The 17417-nt window shown below is 36.2% G+C and overlaps 1 protein-coding gene across 6 annotated transcripts in view; it reads right to left on the minus strand.

Moving 5' to 3' along the window:
• Window positions 1-17417, minus strand: part of PPFIA2 (PTPRF interacting protein alpha 2) — a 329308-nt gene that overhangs the window by 53318 nt on the left and 258573 nt on the right. For all 6 annotated transcript variants that reach the window (XM_061125227.1, XM_061125217.1, XM_061125256.1 and 3 more), the window contains one exon: window positions 10622-10715. In XM_061125227.1, coding sequence (XP_060981210.1) covers window positions 10622-10715 — 94 coding nt within the window. The remainder of the gene's footprint in view (window positions 1-10621; window positions 10716-17417) is intronic.

Below are 17417 nucleotides of genomic sequence, written 5' to 3' on the forward strand. Positions count from 1 at the left end.
GCTTACTCAAACTCATGTCCATCGCATCAGTGATGGCAACCAACCATCTCATCCTCTGTCATCCCCTTCTCCTCCTGCCTTCCATCTTTCCCAGCATCAGGGTCTTTTCCAAGGAGTCAGTTCTTCACATCAGGTGGCCAAAGTATTGGAGTTTCAGCTTCAGCATCAGTCCTTCCAATGAATATTCAGGACTGATCTCCTTTAGGATGGACTGGTTGGATCTCCTTGCAGTTCAAGGGCCTCTCGGGTCTTCTCCAACACCACAGTTCAAAAGCATCAATTCTTTGGGACTCAGCTTTCTTTATAGTTCAACTCTCACACCCATACATGACTACTGGAAAAACCACAGCTTTGACTGGACGGACCTTTGATGGCAAAGTAATGTCTGCTTTTTAATATGCTGTCTAGATATATTCATCTGTGTGTGTTCAGTCGCTGTCATGTTCAACTCTTTGTGACCCCATTGACTGCAGCACGCCAGGCTTCCATGCCCTTCACTATCTCCCAGAGTTACTCAAATTCATGTCCATTGAGTCAATGATGCTATCTAACCATCTCATCCTCTGCCAGCCCCTCCTCCTTTTGCCTTCAGTCCTTCCCAGCATCAGTTTTATATATATATAATATATATATACATGCATACATATATTTTTTGAATGAAAAGTCTCTTGTTATCTATTTTTTTCGTAAAACCCTGTCAATAGGATATAGGTAATCACTGACCTTAGAAATGTGGAAACAAAATGTAGAGAAGCTTGCTTCTGAAAGGCTAACTTTAAATAACTATAGGGGAAAAGCACATCTTCAAAGACCTTATAAAAATACCATACAGAACTAATATAAGATTCTACATTGTGTAAATAAATATAGAGAACACCTTTTAGATTAAGATTTCAGTGAGCATTATATTTAAATGTACCTTAATTAGTCACTTTTTTCTTTCAACAAAAGAACTTTGTCATCCTTGCTGTTAGACACTGACTTTGAAAGCTTTATTGGGATAAATAATGTTAGTCTGATTCAAGCAGACATTTACATTTCTTACATAACTTATCAGTAATCATTACTATACTTATATCAAACTTTGGTGATAGTACGTGTGGCTAGTTACATCAGAACAAAATCAACTTTATAAAGTAACTGAACTACTTTGAAATTACCTCCATTTCTCATTCTTAAATAAGTGTTTGATTTGAATACATTTGTAGCCTATTTGGAAGGATGGGATGGGGTCAGATAAGAAACTAATTATTCTCTGTGGAAAAAACTATGCTTCTCTTTTCAGAGTATAAAGAGAGAGATTCTTTTTTGATTCCCCATGGAGACCATTTAAAATTAGATAGGGTAGACAAAACCCACTGAAATGTTGTGAAGTGATTAGCCTCCAACTAATAAAAAATAAAAAATTAGATAGGGTACTTAAGATCCAGCTGAAAGTTTGGACTACATAGTCTTTAAATTGCAGCCTTATCCTGAGATTCTAAATAATTCAGAGAAAATAGGGCTCTGGAGGTCTGCACTTCTGTATACCACAGTGCTTGGAAAGCTGTGTTTCTTGAAAGCTGTGTTTCTTCATGTGTGGAAGCAACAGCATTTCTACCTCAAAGGCTTTGTGAAAACTAAAAGACACAATATGTGTAAATGTATAGAACAGTGCCTAGCATACTGCAACTACTTGACGTAGTTATTAAAGATTTATTACATAAAAAGAAGATTATTATCATTACCACACAAAGGATGAGGAGGAAAACAGGACAGGATATACACACACAAGGAGACAGAAGTAGTCATAAAAAAGACATAGATATTAAGTATATTAAGAACAGAATGTGCAAGATGGGAAGTAGAGACAAAGGGATAGATAGGAAGCAGATAATGTGGGGATTTCTGGGCTATATGAAGGCATTTGAGATTTATCCTAGGGATGTTAGGAAATGATTGAGGGATTTTAGGCAAGCTTAGAAATAATGATTTAGATAGATTTCTTTAGCTGAAGTGTGAAGAATGAATTAGAAGAAGGCAGGACTAGAAGTACAGACATCGTTTTAGTATGATGGCCTGAGCAAGAAAAGAAGAAAATCAACAAGCTTGAGAGATTTTAAAGTACTAGTACCTAGAGCCACAGGGAGGTGACGTGACCTTGTGTGGAGGCACAGACGGCAGAGCGAGGATAAGGCTGGACGAGGGCAGAGATGAAGCCCTGGTTTCCGGTTGGGTTAGTGTGCGGAAGTCGCTGCCCTAGTTCCCGTTCCACATTCTTAGGTTTTTGTTCTTCTTTTTCCACCCAGATTCTATTTATGTGTTCAGTTATTCAGAATGCATGTCTTGAGTAGCTACACTGTGCCAGGCACTGCACTTGTTTAAAAAAGCGGAGGTTCTCTGAGTCCAGCTCTTTGAATTATGTAGAGAAACACAGAATCCAGGGCAGGGACAATTTGAAGAGCATGTAATTCAATTTCTCAACTGAAATCCGAATCCCTCATTAACAATCTTGCCACATTCATATGCTTGGCAGGTCTATGTTGGACATAATCATGAGAAACAGCTCTCTTTCTAGAAAGGGGGTCAATTCTTTCTTCTCAGATCTGTGATTGTTAGCAGTCCTCACTTATACGCAGCTCACATTTATCTGTTAGCAGCCTTTCACTTTGGGCCCAAGATCTTCTCATGCAGCCAAAAGAACACGTTTGATTGCTCTTTTTTCTTAGGAGCATCTGGATCTTTGTTATCTACACTCCACATATTCCTAATTGTTTCCAACACTCCTTGAAGGTGTTCGGTGTCATCTTGCTATGCTGATCATGTTCTTCTGAATATATCTTGTTTGAATATATCTGCTTCAAGCATATTTCCCAGAAATTAACATAATATCCAGCTATGCTCTGGTCAGTGCATAGAATTTTGGCCTTATCAGTTGCTTTTTTGGGTACTGAAAATCATTAATGTCTTTATCAGGCATTGGCAATTTGTCTTTTTTTGTAGAAACATTTTTCTTAGGAGTTACAGTTAAATTATACATATCTGCCTATACAAAGGCAATCAGTATGTATGAAGTTGGATGCAGATTTATTAACATATAAATGACCCTGTTAAACTTCATTGTCTTAGATTTGCATCTCTCTTCAAAGGTTTCCCTTAAACAAAATCGTTTATCTAAATTTAACTATGTCTTCTAGCTTCATGCTTTCACAAATATCATATTCATATTTAAGTCAAATATTAAAGTGCTGAGTCCACCAACTTCCATTTCACTCAGTTATCATGAATTCACTTATCCAGCCTCTGCGATTACAATGATCCCACCAGTTATATTTTCATGTGTTCAGTCTCATTCCAATCTTATGTTCGTTTAGAAAGTAATCAAAACACTTTGCTGAACTCAATATGTGGTATTTCTACAGCCTTTTTCTCATCTACATGTATAGAAAATGAAAAGTTTAAGGACACAGTTTATTCTTAAGGAATTCCATTTGTTCTTGGTGATTGAAAATCCCTTTCTTACTGTTCAAAAATAACCTATTGGATGTTTTATGTTTATTTTGAAAAACTAACGAGTCTAATCAGAGTGTCAATATACAGTCTTAACTTGGAGAACATCTTTTAAATAAGAACATTAAGTGGTTTTAGGCATATGGCACTCTTCTCATTCTGCTCAAAGGCCAGAGACTGAGAGAAAGGATCATGGACGCTGAAATACTAAAGTGCAATAATCTGTTTTCATGACTGTCTCTCTACAAGCTCGCTGAAGAGTAGAACTGTATAATTCAAATATCAGTCGCTTCTGACACAGTTCTTGGAAAAAAACAGGCACTAAGGAAATGACTGAAAAGTTATCATTTGTATGTTTCATTAATCCAGGACTTACTTCAGTCAAGACAAATAATATGGATCTTTTTATAAAAGGAGGTCATTTTTCTGATATATGTAACTATCTTGAGTTTTCACTTACTATTTATTGATTCTTATTTTATTCTTTTCATTTTTTATGGGCATAAAATACAGAGGCTATACAGGGATTCTGATTCTATTGATACTGACTCTGTAATCTATTAACATTGCACCATAGGTTCATAACAATATCCCTATTTCTTCCATGTTTCTTTCCTTCCTCCAAGAGGGCACACTGGTTTTGCTTAGATTTATTTTTTTCCTAACAAATTTCAGTAGATTTTGGCCTTTAGCCTTTGGCTATTATTATTTTTTTAGGTTCACAGAAGCCTTAGAATTGTTCACGGCTGGAGCTTGGCAGGACATGCATGATCAGATGGTAAGGCAACGATAGCTCTAACTCAGTGCAGGCAGAGAGGGCAAATTTCTGGAGTTCAAAGCTGGAAACTGAGATATATTTTCCCAGATAAATATTGAGAACACTGGGATTCTGAAATAGTCTACTTTATTAGATCTTTTTGTGTTGATTGCCCAAGAATGTCCCCTTTAACCATGTCTGTACTAAAGGAACACTTGACTATAACTAATTGATTCAAGTACAAATATCTCTTCCATATTAGGCCAGTCAGATTCTTTCACCCAGGAGCTTAAAAATGTGAAATGGAAAAGATAAGTTATTGACAACACTCTAGAGGAACATTTTATAATCTGTCTTGGTTGAAGTTTTAGAGTGGTCCTGGCTCTGTTGTTTCTGTAATTTCTGAGACATTCTAATATCCTACAGGTGAATTCCTTTTTTTTTTTTGGCTTTATATGGCCAAGTTTAGTTTCTATAACATTCTTCAAAACATATCTTTGTGGAGGGAAGCAAAGACATTTACCTTCCATATATATGACCTTACTTAGATGGAAAAATGTATTCAAAGCTTATAACACATGTCTTACAGATTAACCTCTGAAATACAACTCTTTTATAAGTTTAACTTGGCACATAGGTACTTAATAAATATTTATTGAATGAAAGAATGTTGTGGAGATTCTGTGATACCTTTAGTTATGAATATTTTCAGTGACATTTATTTTGCTTAGAGATATGCAAGCTCTGAAACTTCTAAATGCTAAAGATTAAAAATGCCAAGTCTCAAAACACATTAATGTTTATGCACTGAAGGAGACCCTTAGGATTGCAATAGAAATAAATTAACTAAATCTATAGAGCTTCACTTTTATGTCTTTGATGTTCTAACATAAAGATTCATTGGTAGTGATTAACTGTGACTGTTATGCTCCAAGGAGAAAACTGCTTCTCTGGAGGATGCTGCTGATTGCCAAGTTGGAATGTTAATTTCATTTTAATGATGTTGAAAAATTGATTTCAAATACGGAATCCATATTCACTTTGCAGTGGTATCCATTCAAGAGAGCATAACAAATCTAACATATAATAATATATTACTTATATTATAACTAAAGTTTAAAATGATAAATTAGTATATTAATATTTATATAGTGTCTTCCAATTTAGTCTCAAAATACAGATTTCAACATGCATATATGTTTTAATAAAAAATTATACAGTGTTAAAAATGCAGGAGGAAAACATTAGCAGATAAAAAACATACAAAAATTTAGGATTTATATTTCTGGAGCTCAGTAACTATTCACTGGGTAACTGTCGATTTTAATATGCTTACTGACTATCAAGAGTTGTCATGAGTGTTAGACAAGTGTATTACTACTGAAACAGACAACTGCTCTTTAATCTCGTCAGTCTCTGTAAAAATAAGCTTCTTAGAATCGAAGTTAAGCCTAGAAATAAAAATCTTTTAAGTCAATATATGTAAAACAGTCTAATCTAACAAGTCTTTAGATTGAAAGTATAAAGTAGAAAAATGAAACATAGAAGTTATTTGAATATAAATATATTATGACGTTTCTGAACCTCAGGATTAAGTGAGAAATAAAGCTTTCAGGGAAAGAGAAGGGAAAATCCTATATGTTATACCACAAAACAATGACAATCAACTGATATTAGACATAAGTGGAAACCAAAAGATTAGTATGTTTAAAGCTTTGAGGAGAAATTATTTTAAACTAATACTTTTATAATTTTCAATTAATTTAGGTATAAAATATATTTAGAGATCTCTAAGGATATAGGAAGTTTGTCATAAACCTTTTCAACACATTTATAGAGATGGTGATATGGGAAATTAGCAGCTAAATATGTTCCAGAAGGAAAAAAAGGATAAGAAATCTGAAGAGGTATTAATACATATAATGGATATTTCTAAAGCTCTTTTTTAGGCAAAGATGCTAAGGACAAAATTTCATTTCTTTTTTGGTGAGTTCATAGCTATTGATTATAGAGTAACATATTTATGGCATCATAATGATGCAAATGCTATTTTTAAGAAGAAAATCCCATGGACGGAGGAGCCTGGTAGGCTACAGTCCAAAGGGTCACAAATTGTCGGACACAAGTGAGCGACTTCACTACACTACACAGACCTTACACTTGTACATCCTGGAAACATGTGACTAGCGTTTCTTTCTTTCTCTGTCAAGTGACTTTAACTGGGGGTTCAGTTTTAGGAACCTCCTTTTATTTCCATATACCTAAGCCGTGTTCTAACAGCTGCATCAGTAACAAAGCTGACATTTTGATCTCTTGTTGTCTGACTCCTCTGTTTATCAGCAAATAAATTCTAAACTTTGGCAAAGAACAGAGTTTCTATTTACTGGGTACTAAAACATTAATACCAACACCAGATTCTAAATGAAGTTCAGGGAGTTAGGGAGTCAAAGAATATTTATAAATTGAGGTTTTTGGTGAGCTAGGCCATGTACATTTTTGATCTGCAGTAGCTTCTTTTAAAAGGTGCAGTTATTTTATAGAGTTGTGTGGTTCACTTTAACTGGCCATCCTGAGAAAGAAGGTTTAGGGTTTAGTCTAAAACATTTGCTGGAGAGTTAAGAAAGGGAAATAGGTTCTTGAAGATCAGGATGGAAGGTATAAAAGGGAAGAAGTGAAGTTCTCAGGTTTAGTCTGGGGAATGGCAAAGATATTCAATTAATATTAAATTAGAAAAGATGCTTGCCATCCATTGAAATCAAACAAAGGATGATAGAAAAGACCTCAGATATTAGTGACACATTAAGAGAACTCTGGAGAATCACAATTATTAAAATTGTGGAGACATATTGAAAACAAAAAATGACTCAATCCTTTAAGATTGGGAGAACTATATCACAAGCTACAGAAACGCTGGCCCAATTTTAAAGGGGAAGACTAGGCAAATTAATGTGAAGTACTCTGAGTATTAATTGGAAGGACTGATGCCGAAGCTGAAGTTTCAATGCTTTGACCACCTGATGCGAAGAGCTGACTCACTGGAAAAGACCCTGATGCTGGGAAAGATTGAGGGCAAGAGAATAAGGGGGCGACAGTGGATGAGATGGTTGGATGGCATCATGGATTCAATGGACATGAGTTTGAGCAACCTCTGGGAGATAGTGAAGGACAGGGAAGCCTGATGTGCCGCAGTCCATGGGGTTGCAGAGAGTCAGACACATCTTAGCTACTGAACAACAGCTCAAAGAATTACAAGATGGGTTTCAGTTTGACATAATTATCATAGGTATTAACTGTATTCCATGTAAGCCTGCTGAGGAAATTTATGGAATTGAAGCTTTAAAGGAAAGTATAACAAAGATAAGATATAATAAAAATGAACCAGGCAGAACAACAATAGGTTGACTTTAGACCTTCAGGTTAGATGCTATTCTGAGGAAAGAATAGCACCAGTGTGATAATATACAACTCAGGAAGATAATACTCAACTCAATAATTTTTAAAACAGGGGATGCTTTAGCAGATCTCGTATTCTTGATTTCCTTTTTCTCATCATAGGACAATAGCAAGAAATAGAAGAAAAACAAAAGGCTGCACCAGAAAGCAAAGCAAAAGCAGAACAAAGTAGGAACACAGACCTAGTAAGATGTTTTAATCTATATGACTTTAATTGCTGGATGGTAAGTGTACCTCAAATTAGACCTTTGTCTGGGACTGCCAACATTGTAAATTTCTGAACTTTACAAGCATTTGGAATATCTTGAATGCTGCTCTCTGATTTCTCTCCCATATGGTTTTTCAAAATGTGTCATAAGTAACTTATTTAAAGATTTCTCTCAATTAAATTTAAATTCACAGATTGTCAATCAGAGATACCTGATATCTTAGTAAAGTTAAAAATAAGATTTTCCAGCTGGGCTATGTCCACAGGGAGACTAATGAAATGAATCTTTGATATGAACTTTGGTAAAGTGATCATAAGTATAAGTACTGTGTTTTGGACACAGCATTTGGCTTGGTCATTGGACAGAATGTAGAAAAACAACTGATGGGAAACCATAGTCATTGCAACCATGTATGTACAGACTATAGTGTTTAAAACTTTGAAATTGTTTTCTCCATTTTTTGTGTGTGCACTTAAAAAAAAAGTATATGAATTTTTTTTTTCCATCTTGAGAGTAGATATATGAAATTTGAACACAGAAGGGTATGATTCATTGAAGCACATTTAAAGAGGATATAGTGTTTTTTAAACAAAGAACATCAGAATTGTTTAAATAAAATTTTAAATGCTTCAGAAAATTTGAGAACATGACCAAAGTTTAATCATGTAATAAGAAATGTGATAGAAGTAAAGTCTGAAACTATATCATTTAAAAATAATTTACCTTGCTTATCTTGTAAAACCCATCACATGAGGACACGTGACTTTAGTAACCCAGAAACCCAGGCATGGCGCCACAGAAGGCACGGATAAGTGTTAGCACTTCCTTATATGTCTTACAAATACCGGTTGAATATCTATGCTTGTTGGTCTTTTGCTATGAGATGGTCAATAATAAGAGAGATGCTTCGGTCTTTTCACTAATTAGCAACACTTTGCCTTGTTGTATCCATTTTAACTCAAATACTATTATTCTATAGGAAATAGTTGTGCTAAGGAATGTTAGCCTTTCTTGTATTATGGTTTGTTCTTAATATTCTTCTTGATCTTCAAGACAAGGATTCTATGTACTACATTTTAAAATTATATTTGCCAAAATGTACTTCAAAATGAAGTAATGTAGTCAAGGACAGGAAGGTCTTCAAACCAAGTCCAGAAGTTACAATCATTTTCTTACTGTGAGGATACTTAGGATTTAAGAAATAATTCTATAAGATTAATATCAAATCAATCTAACAGTGTATAAACTTAACAATTACTAAACTTTAATTCTAAATTTGTGATTTTGTTAAGTCATGGTATAATTGGAATTTTTAACTTCAGTAGCTGTTAAAATTGACATTTAACTTGGTCTTATAAACAGCAAATGAATTATGTGAGGCATTGCCTCCATATCGCCTTATATGTCAGATGAAAACTGGCCAGATTGCCATTATTTTTAAATATTTCATTGTGGAAGAAATGAGAATTAACTTTTAAGGGAAATAAACTAAGTGCATTAGCCAGGCTAAGATTTGATTATTATTACTACTTTAGACTTAAAGCAATCTCAGATAAATACACTGGAAATCCTTTAGACTTCAAATAAATTTAATATTTAAATATATACTTTGAGTGACCAGTAATTAAAAAGGTAATACTTATTAGTATGGAATGTGATTGAGCATTTAATTGTGTTCAAGAAAGAATGCTCTCAAGGTCACTTCTTTTTTCTGTATAGCATTTCTACTAAATTTAGATATATAATTAATTTTAGTAAGTAGAAAGTTAATACAACAGTTGTACTAGTGGATTCTTCTATAACTTTTAAATACATTTTCTTTTCATTATTAGCAAACATCTGCAAAGCAAGTGAGAAGGGAAAATATGAGGTAAATTAATTAGCACAGTATAGCGACATGCATGCCAATAATAATGATGACTAGAGCAATCAACATACTTTCATAGGAAAGAAGGTAAATATGAAAATTACAAGCCTAACATAATAAATATTTGAGAGGGAAGAAAAGGAATAACCAACCAATAGATCCTGGAATAAAGAGAAAGTATTTGGATTTTAAAGAACATGGTCTAAAGGTGCTATTTCATCACTGAAAATGTTACTATGCATTTAAAAAATATGTTATATATAGACCCACTTGTGTCTAACAGCTGCTGAGACTCCAAAATTGCCAATTTTGCAAGTTCATTTAAATGTTCCATATTATATGTGAATGAAAAAATATACTATCAGTTTCCTGACAGATGCAAAACAATCTGCTGTGATTCTAAAATAAGTTTACATTCAATCAGTCAGAGAAACAGTCTCCTTTTAAATACTCCATTTTAAGAGGCGGTTCTTTAATTGTCATGAGAGGAAATACAAAGTTGGATGGTATACTCTCTATTTTATCATACCAGTTCAGTACTGAATTCAACTTCAAATGGAATATTACATTATTTATAAGCCTACATTTAAATATTTTAAATATCTTTGAGTTTTGAAATAAAAGCTTTGATCTCTTAAAAAAAACTGTTTATTTATACTAGGGGCCAAAATTGTTTAATAGTTAGATGATTATAACCATCACACTGGAGCACCAAAGAGTTTCAGGATAACACTGGCCTCGGTCTATTGTTTTGTTTCCAATTACTATGTTTTTAATTCCCCACAAACAGTGATACGAAGTAAGTAAAAGTTAGAAAGAGAAGGGAAAAAAAATCTCCAAACCTACTTTTTCTTCAGTCTTCTATCCTTCTCAGCTTGAGTTCCCAGTTTGCCTAACCCCAGGGACTCCTGAGCTGCAGCTTCGGTCTCCATAAAGCCTCCTGTGAAGAAGTAACCATTCGGATTAGGTTGGATACATTGTGTCAATTCTGAAATTACATTTTTTAAAGTTTATTTGAACAACTGTTTAGTATCACATTTTTTTTTTTCTTTTTTGGCTGGACATGAGTTTGAGTAAACTCCGGGAGTTGGTGATGGACAGGGAGGCCTGGCGTGCTGCGATTCATGGGGTCGCAAAGAGTCGGACATGACTGAGCGACTGAACTGAACTGAACTGTATTTCCAACTCAATATGCATCCAGTGGCATGGGTATACACATAAATACACACGGAGAGAATGAGGGGAAAAAGTACCTATAAAAAAAAAAAAGGCAGGCCATTCAATCACACCTAGTAGCAACTAATACATGTGGCCTGTACACTGAAAAACACTTACATATGTAATCTGCAAGTGTCAAGGTTTGTTTTTCTACTTTTCTTATGAAAAATGAAAAAAACTGTGCAGTGTGTAAGGTTTTTTTTCACTGTTTGAAATATTTGAAATTTTTCATGTATGATGGAATAAATGATAGCCCAATGCACAGAAACTCAAGTGTATGTCTTTTGTTCCAAATTGAGAGAATGGAGAGATATTTACTAAGTTAAAACTTTTTGTCTTTTGCTCTAGAACCCTCCTCTGCTCACCTGGCTGACTCCTATATCCTTCAGTACAAACCTAACTTTCAGAGCTTACTATGTTCTGGAAGGCTTTGCTTTGTTTTGTAATTTTAATCAAATACCTGAAAAAAATTCTAAATCTTTCTTCAAAAGAGCCTGGTAAGAATTGTTTTACCAAGCAGTTCATAAACTATTTGATGTAGCATCAGTTTCACTTGGCTTTAGGATATATATGATTTATTTATAGAACTTCAGAATAAGAGGAGAATGTAAGTGTGTTGGGCATCGAACAATTTTACAAAGCAATTATTTAGCAACTGGGATCAAGACCATCCCCATGGAAAAGAAATGCAAAAAGGCAAAACGGTTGTCTGAGGAGGCCTTACAAATAGCTGTAAAAAGAACAGAAGCAAAAAGCAAAGGAGAAAAGGACAGATATTCCCATTTGAATGCAGAGTTCCAAAGAATAGCCAGGAGAGATAAGAAAGCCTTCCTCAGAGATCGATGCAAAGAAATAGAGGAAAACAGCAGAATGGGAAAGACTAGAGATCTCTTCAAGAAAATTAGAGATACCAAGGGAACATTTCAGGCAAAGATGGGTTCGATAAAGGACAGACATGGTAGGGACCTAACAGAAGCAGAAGATATTAAGAAGAGGTGGCAAGAATACACAGAAATGTACAAAAAAGATCTTCACAACCCAGATAATCACAATGGTGTGATCATTCACCTAGAACCAGACATCCTGGAATGTGAAGTCAAGTGGGCTTTAGAAAGCATCACTTCGAACAAAGCTAGTGGATGTGATGGAATTCCAGTTGAGCTATTTCAAATGCTGAAAGATTATGCTGTTAAAGTGCTGCACTCAATATGCCAGCAAATTTGGAAAACTCAGCAGTGGCCACAGGACTGGAAAAGGTCAGTTTTCATTCCAATCCCTAAGAAAGGCAATCCCAAAGAATGCTCACACTACTGCACAATTGCACTCATCTCACACGCTAGTAAAGTAATGCTCAAAATTCTCCAAGCCAGGCTTCAGCAATACATGAATCATGAACTTCCAGATGTTCAAGCTGGTTTTAGAAAAGACAGAGGAATCAGAGATCAAATTGCCAATATCTGCTGGATCATCGAAAAAGCAAGAGAGTTTCAGAAAAACATCTATTTCTGCTTTATTGACTACACCAAAGCCTTCAACTGTGTGGATCACAATAAACTGGAAAATTCTGAAAGAGATGAGATGGGAATATCAGACCACCTGACCTGCCTCTTGAGAAGCCTGTATGCAGGTCAGGAAGCAACAGTTAGAACTGGACATGGAACAACAGACTGGTTCCAAATAGGAAAAGGAGTACATCAAGGCTGTATATTGTCACCCTGCTTATTTAACTTATATGCAGAGTACATCATGAGAAACACTGGGCTGGAGGAAGCACAAGCTGGAATCAAGATTTCTGGGAGAAATATCAGTAACCTCAGATATGCAGATGACACCACCCTTATGACACAAAGTGAAGAGTAACTCAAAAGCCTCTTGATGAAAGTGAAAGAGGAGAGTGAAAAAGTTGGCTTAAAGCTTAACATTCAGAAAACTAAGATCATGGCATCTGGTCCCATTACCTCATGGGAAATAGATGGGGAGACAGTGGAAACAGTGTCAGACTTTATTTTTGGGGGCTCCAAAATCACTGCAGATGGTGATTGCAGCCATGAAATTAAAAGATACTTACTCCTTGGAAGGAAAGTTATGACCAACCTAGATAGCATATTTAAAAGCAGAGACATTACTTTGCCAACAAAGGTCCATCTGGTCAAGGCTATGGTTTTTCCAGTGGTCATGTATGGATGTGAGAGTTGGACTGTGAAGAAAGCTGAGTGCAGAAGAAATGATGCTTTTGAACTGTGGTGTTGGAGAAGACTCTTGAGAGTCCCTTGGACTGCAAGGAGATCCAACCAGTCCATCCTAAAGGAGATCAGTCCTGGGTGTTCATTGGAAGGACTGATGCTGAAGCTGAAACTTCAATACTTTGGCCACCTCACGCGAAGAGTTGACTCATTGGAAAAGACCCTAATGCTGGGAGGGATTGGGGGCAGGAGGAGAAGGGGACGACAGAGGATGAGATGGCTGGATGGCATCACCGACTCGATGGGCCTGAGTTTGAGTAAACTCCGGGAGTTGGTGATGGACAGAGAGGCCTGGCGTGCTGCGATTCATGGGGTCACAAAGAGTCGGACACGACTGAGCGACTGAACTGAACTGAACATATCATTGTTCATAAATTATCTGTTGTAATTGAAAAATGAAAACTTAAACCTGGGCTCTGTTTTCCCTCTGCTATTCACTGTTTGGAAAACATTAAGTCAAGGTAAATGAAAAATGCTCATTATTTTTAAGTGGGTTAAGGTATACATATGCTTTTAATTAAGAGATTTAAATTCCATTTAAGCTCAAGATTAGGTAGAGAGATTGAAGCTAATACTCTTACAAAGACTACACAAAAACATTCACCAATATATCAGTAAGTATGTACCATTAAAGGTAATTTTGCTGTAACTGTTTTTCATAATTTATTTTAGAAAATAATTTAACTACTCAATACTATTAGTTCTGGAACACTGTCATAAATAAGTTAATCTCATAGCCTAGTTATTCTGTTACTGAACTGGATAATTACAAGAAAGTGATCTTTAATTGAAACATATCGATTGCTATCTAGATCTTACTCAGGGATTCAGAGTTAGAGGAATGATATTAACTTTATTCAATTATGCACATAAGCAATTAAAACTTAAAGAACTTTATATTGTGAATGATTTTCATTACTGGTATCATTAGGGAAATCATCTACTAGTTGACTAAAGTACTCTTAGGGAATATTTTCAAATGTGGAAATTTCCACTATGCAGAATGAGTGAATATTTTCATTTTATTTTTCTCATTGGTATCCTTGCCCTACTGTACATCCATAAATTACTATTCACCATATGCAATTAACAATAAAATTGCTCTCTGGAAATATAAGTGGAAATGAATAGTGATTCACTTAAAAGTCACAAAATTCTTCATCAGTCCAGATGGGGACACAGAGATTGATGAGTAGACATATTTCATAAACAATGAGATATTCTCAACCACTATGTGGTTGGATAAATCAGGCCTTTTATTCTTCAGAGGAAAGAACATATAAATTATGATTTAAATTTTTTACATTTTAATTAGAGAAAAGAACATTTTAAAAAGTTTAATGCTCTGGAAGAGAAACAAAGAGAGCTCTATAGGAATTTTGAGAGTCCAAACTAGATCCAGAAAAAAAATAGTAGACTTTTCTTCTCACAAATACAATTCTAAAAGTAAAAGGCATGAGGGGCTTGGAAATATGCTGATCACTTCAAAATCTAATATCCTTTAAAGAAATCTGATAAAGAATTGTTGCTACACTGTGTTTGAAAATGCCAATAGAAAATGATACATAAGTCACAGTAGGCAAAATTAGTTTTAAGCAGCATGGGCTATACTCTTAAGCAGGAACAAAAGTCTACTTATGTGCACTTTTAAGCCCAAATAAAAACATTTATAGATGAGAAAAACATTCTTTCATAGCAGTGATCCAGGAGTCCTATAAATCTAAGGTTCATCTCTCCAACCATCTGACCTGCTAACCGTAGGATAACCTTAGCCAAACCTTCTAATGAACTCGTTTACTCTATGAATGATTATATAAATCTGGTGAGAGTCTGTTTCAATTTTTCCTGGGCATCAGTGGACTCCCATGGCCATGAGGATTTTAGGAATATCTATTCATCTAGATCCGTGTTTTATTCATTTATTACATACAGCTATTGAATACTTGAAATATGGCTGGTCCAAATTAAGAGCTCTGAGTACAAATTATGCACAAGATTTTGAAAACATAGTGCAAGAAAGAAAATAATAAATCTACTTAATAATTTTATATTGATGTCTAGTCAAGGCTATGGTTTTTCTAGTAGTTATGTACAGATGTGAGGAGTGGACTATAAAAAAAGCCGAGCACCAAAGAATTGATGCTTTTGGACTGTGGTGTTGGAGAAGACTCTTGAGAGTCCTTGGACTGCAGGAGATCCAACCAGTCCATCCTAAAGGAGATCAGTCCCGGGTGTTCATTGGAAGGACTGATGTTGAAGCTGAAACTCCAAAGTTTGGCCACCTGATGTGAAGAGCTGACTCATTGGAAAAGACCCTGATGCTGGGAAAGATTGAAGGTGGGAGGAGAAGGGGACAACAGAGGATGAGATGGTTGGATGGTATCACTGACTCAATGGACATGGGTTTGGGTAAACTCCGGCAGTTGGTGATTGACAGGGAGGCCTGTTGTGCTGCAGTTCATGGGGTTGCAAAGAATCAGACATGACTGAGTGACTGAACTGAACTGAACATGTTGAAATGATAATTTTTCTATATTTGTTTAAATAAAAACATTATTAAACTTAATCTCACCTGTCTCTTTTTACTAACCCTCTTAATATGGCTACTAGAAAATTGAAAATTACTTATGTGACTCGTATTTGCAGCTTGCATTATATCTCCATTGTATTGGTTCTATACAGGAGACAATACCAATGTTGAGAGGGTATGTAAATATTTGTAATATATGTAATACATAATAAACATATGTAAATATTTGCATATGTTGGTGGGGGGAAGGGGGCAAATTTTTAGATGCCACAATGATTGCAAAGTGCAACAGATATACATTAGATAGGAGTCAAGAATTCTAAACACTCTTCAGTAAGTAGAAAATTCTTTCAATTACCCATCTTGAAATTGTAAGAATGTGCCCAACGAGAAACACTCATTCTCCAGGAGACCTCTTAGGAATATGGCGTGTGTACATACTAAGTCACTTCATCTGTGTCTGACTCTCTGTAATGCCATGGACTGTAGACGGCCAGGATTCTCTGTCCATGGGTTTCTCCAGGCAAGAATACTGGAGTGGGTTGCCATACCCTCCTCCAGGGGGATCTTCCTGGCCCAGGGATCAAACTCACACCTCTTAAGTCTCCTACACTAGCAGGTGGGTTCTCTCCCACCAGCCACCAGGGACTCTGTGACCCCTCTGTACAGTCCATGAATTCTCCATGCCAGAATACTGGGGTGGGTAGTCTTTCCCTTCTCCAGAGGGTCTTCCCAACCCAGGGACTCAACCCAGGTCTCCCACATTGCAGGCGGATTCTTTACCAGCTGAGCCAGAAGGGAAGCCCAGCGCCTCCTGGGAAGCGCCTAGTGATCCGGCGAGAGCATCATTAACTACACCCCACCTCATGGCATAAGCTGTTTAGGGAAAGAAGGCTTCAGTCCCATGATTCAGTGGATACTCAGGCAATATATTGCTTATCACCTTGTCAGTGGCCCCCTAGAGGTGGCACATGCAAAAGCCCAAGGCAAAGTCCATACCCTCTATGAAGTTCTCTGGGCTTCAGGCACTCCAAAGTCTCTTTCGTGAGGTTTTTGACAACTTTGAAGTATTTGAGATGGGATCACTTTTAGGGTGTGAGGGGCCTAGTCAAATATTTCTTACAGACCCCTTTCTATACAAATATTTTGAGTAACCCAAAATTAGTGGAAATACAATCTATTGTGATCCAATCTCATGTGATACCATCTGACAGCAGGAGTGATTCAATTATTAGGCCGCCCTTCTGGAAACAAGGTCAGGTTGTTCTGGCCCAGAGCAACCCTACAGGTAGTCTCCAGGCTCCCCCAGGAATCCGGAGAACACTAGATACAGTACAGAGAATTAGGGAGGAACAGGGACCCAGGTGCACATGCTTTGGTTGTATTAGGCATCGTGCCCAGACGGCACTGCCTTCCTGTCTGGTTCCATCTTAAAGGTAACAAAAAATTTGAATGCTTCTAGAGACTTGACCTGGGGCTTCCCTGTTGGCTTAGTGGTAAAGGATCTGCCTGAAATGCAGGATACCCGGGTTCATTCCCTGGGTTGGGAAGATCTCCTGGAGGAGGGCACGGCAACCCACTCTAGTCCCCTTGCCTAGAGAATCCCATGGACAGAGCAGCCTGGTGGGCTGCGGTTCATAGGGTCACACAG

Source organism: Dama dama, chromosome 3 (genome assembly GCF_033118175.1).
Source record: "Dama dama isolate Ldn47 chromosome 3, ASM3311817v1, whole genome shotgun sequence".
NCBI lineage: Eukaryota > Metazoa > Chordata > Mammalia > Artiodactyla > Cervidae > Dama > Dama dama.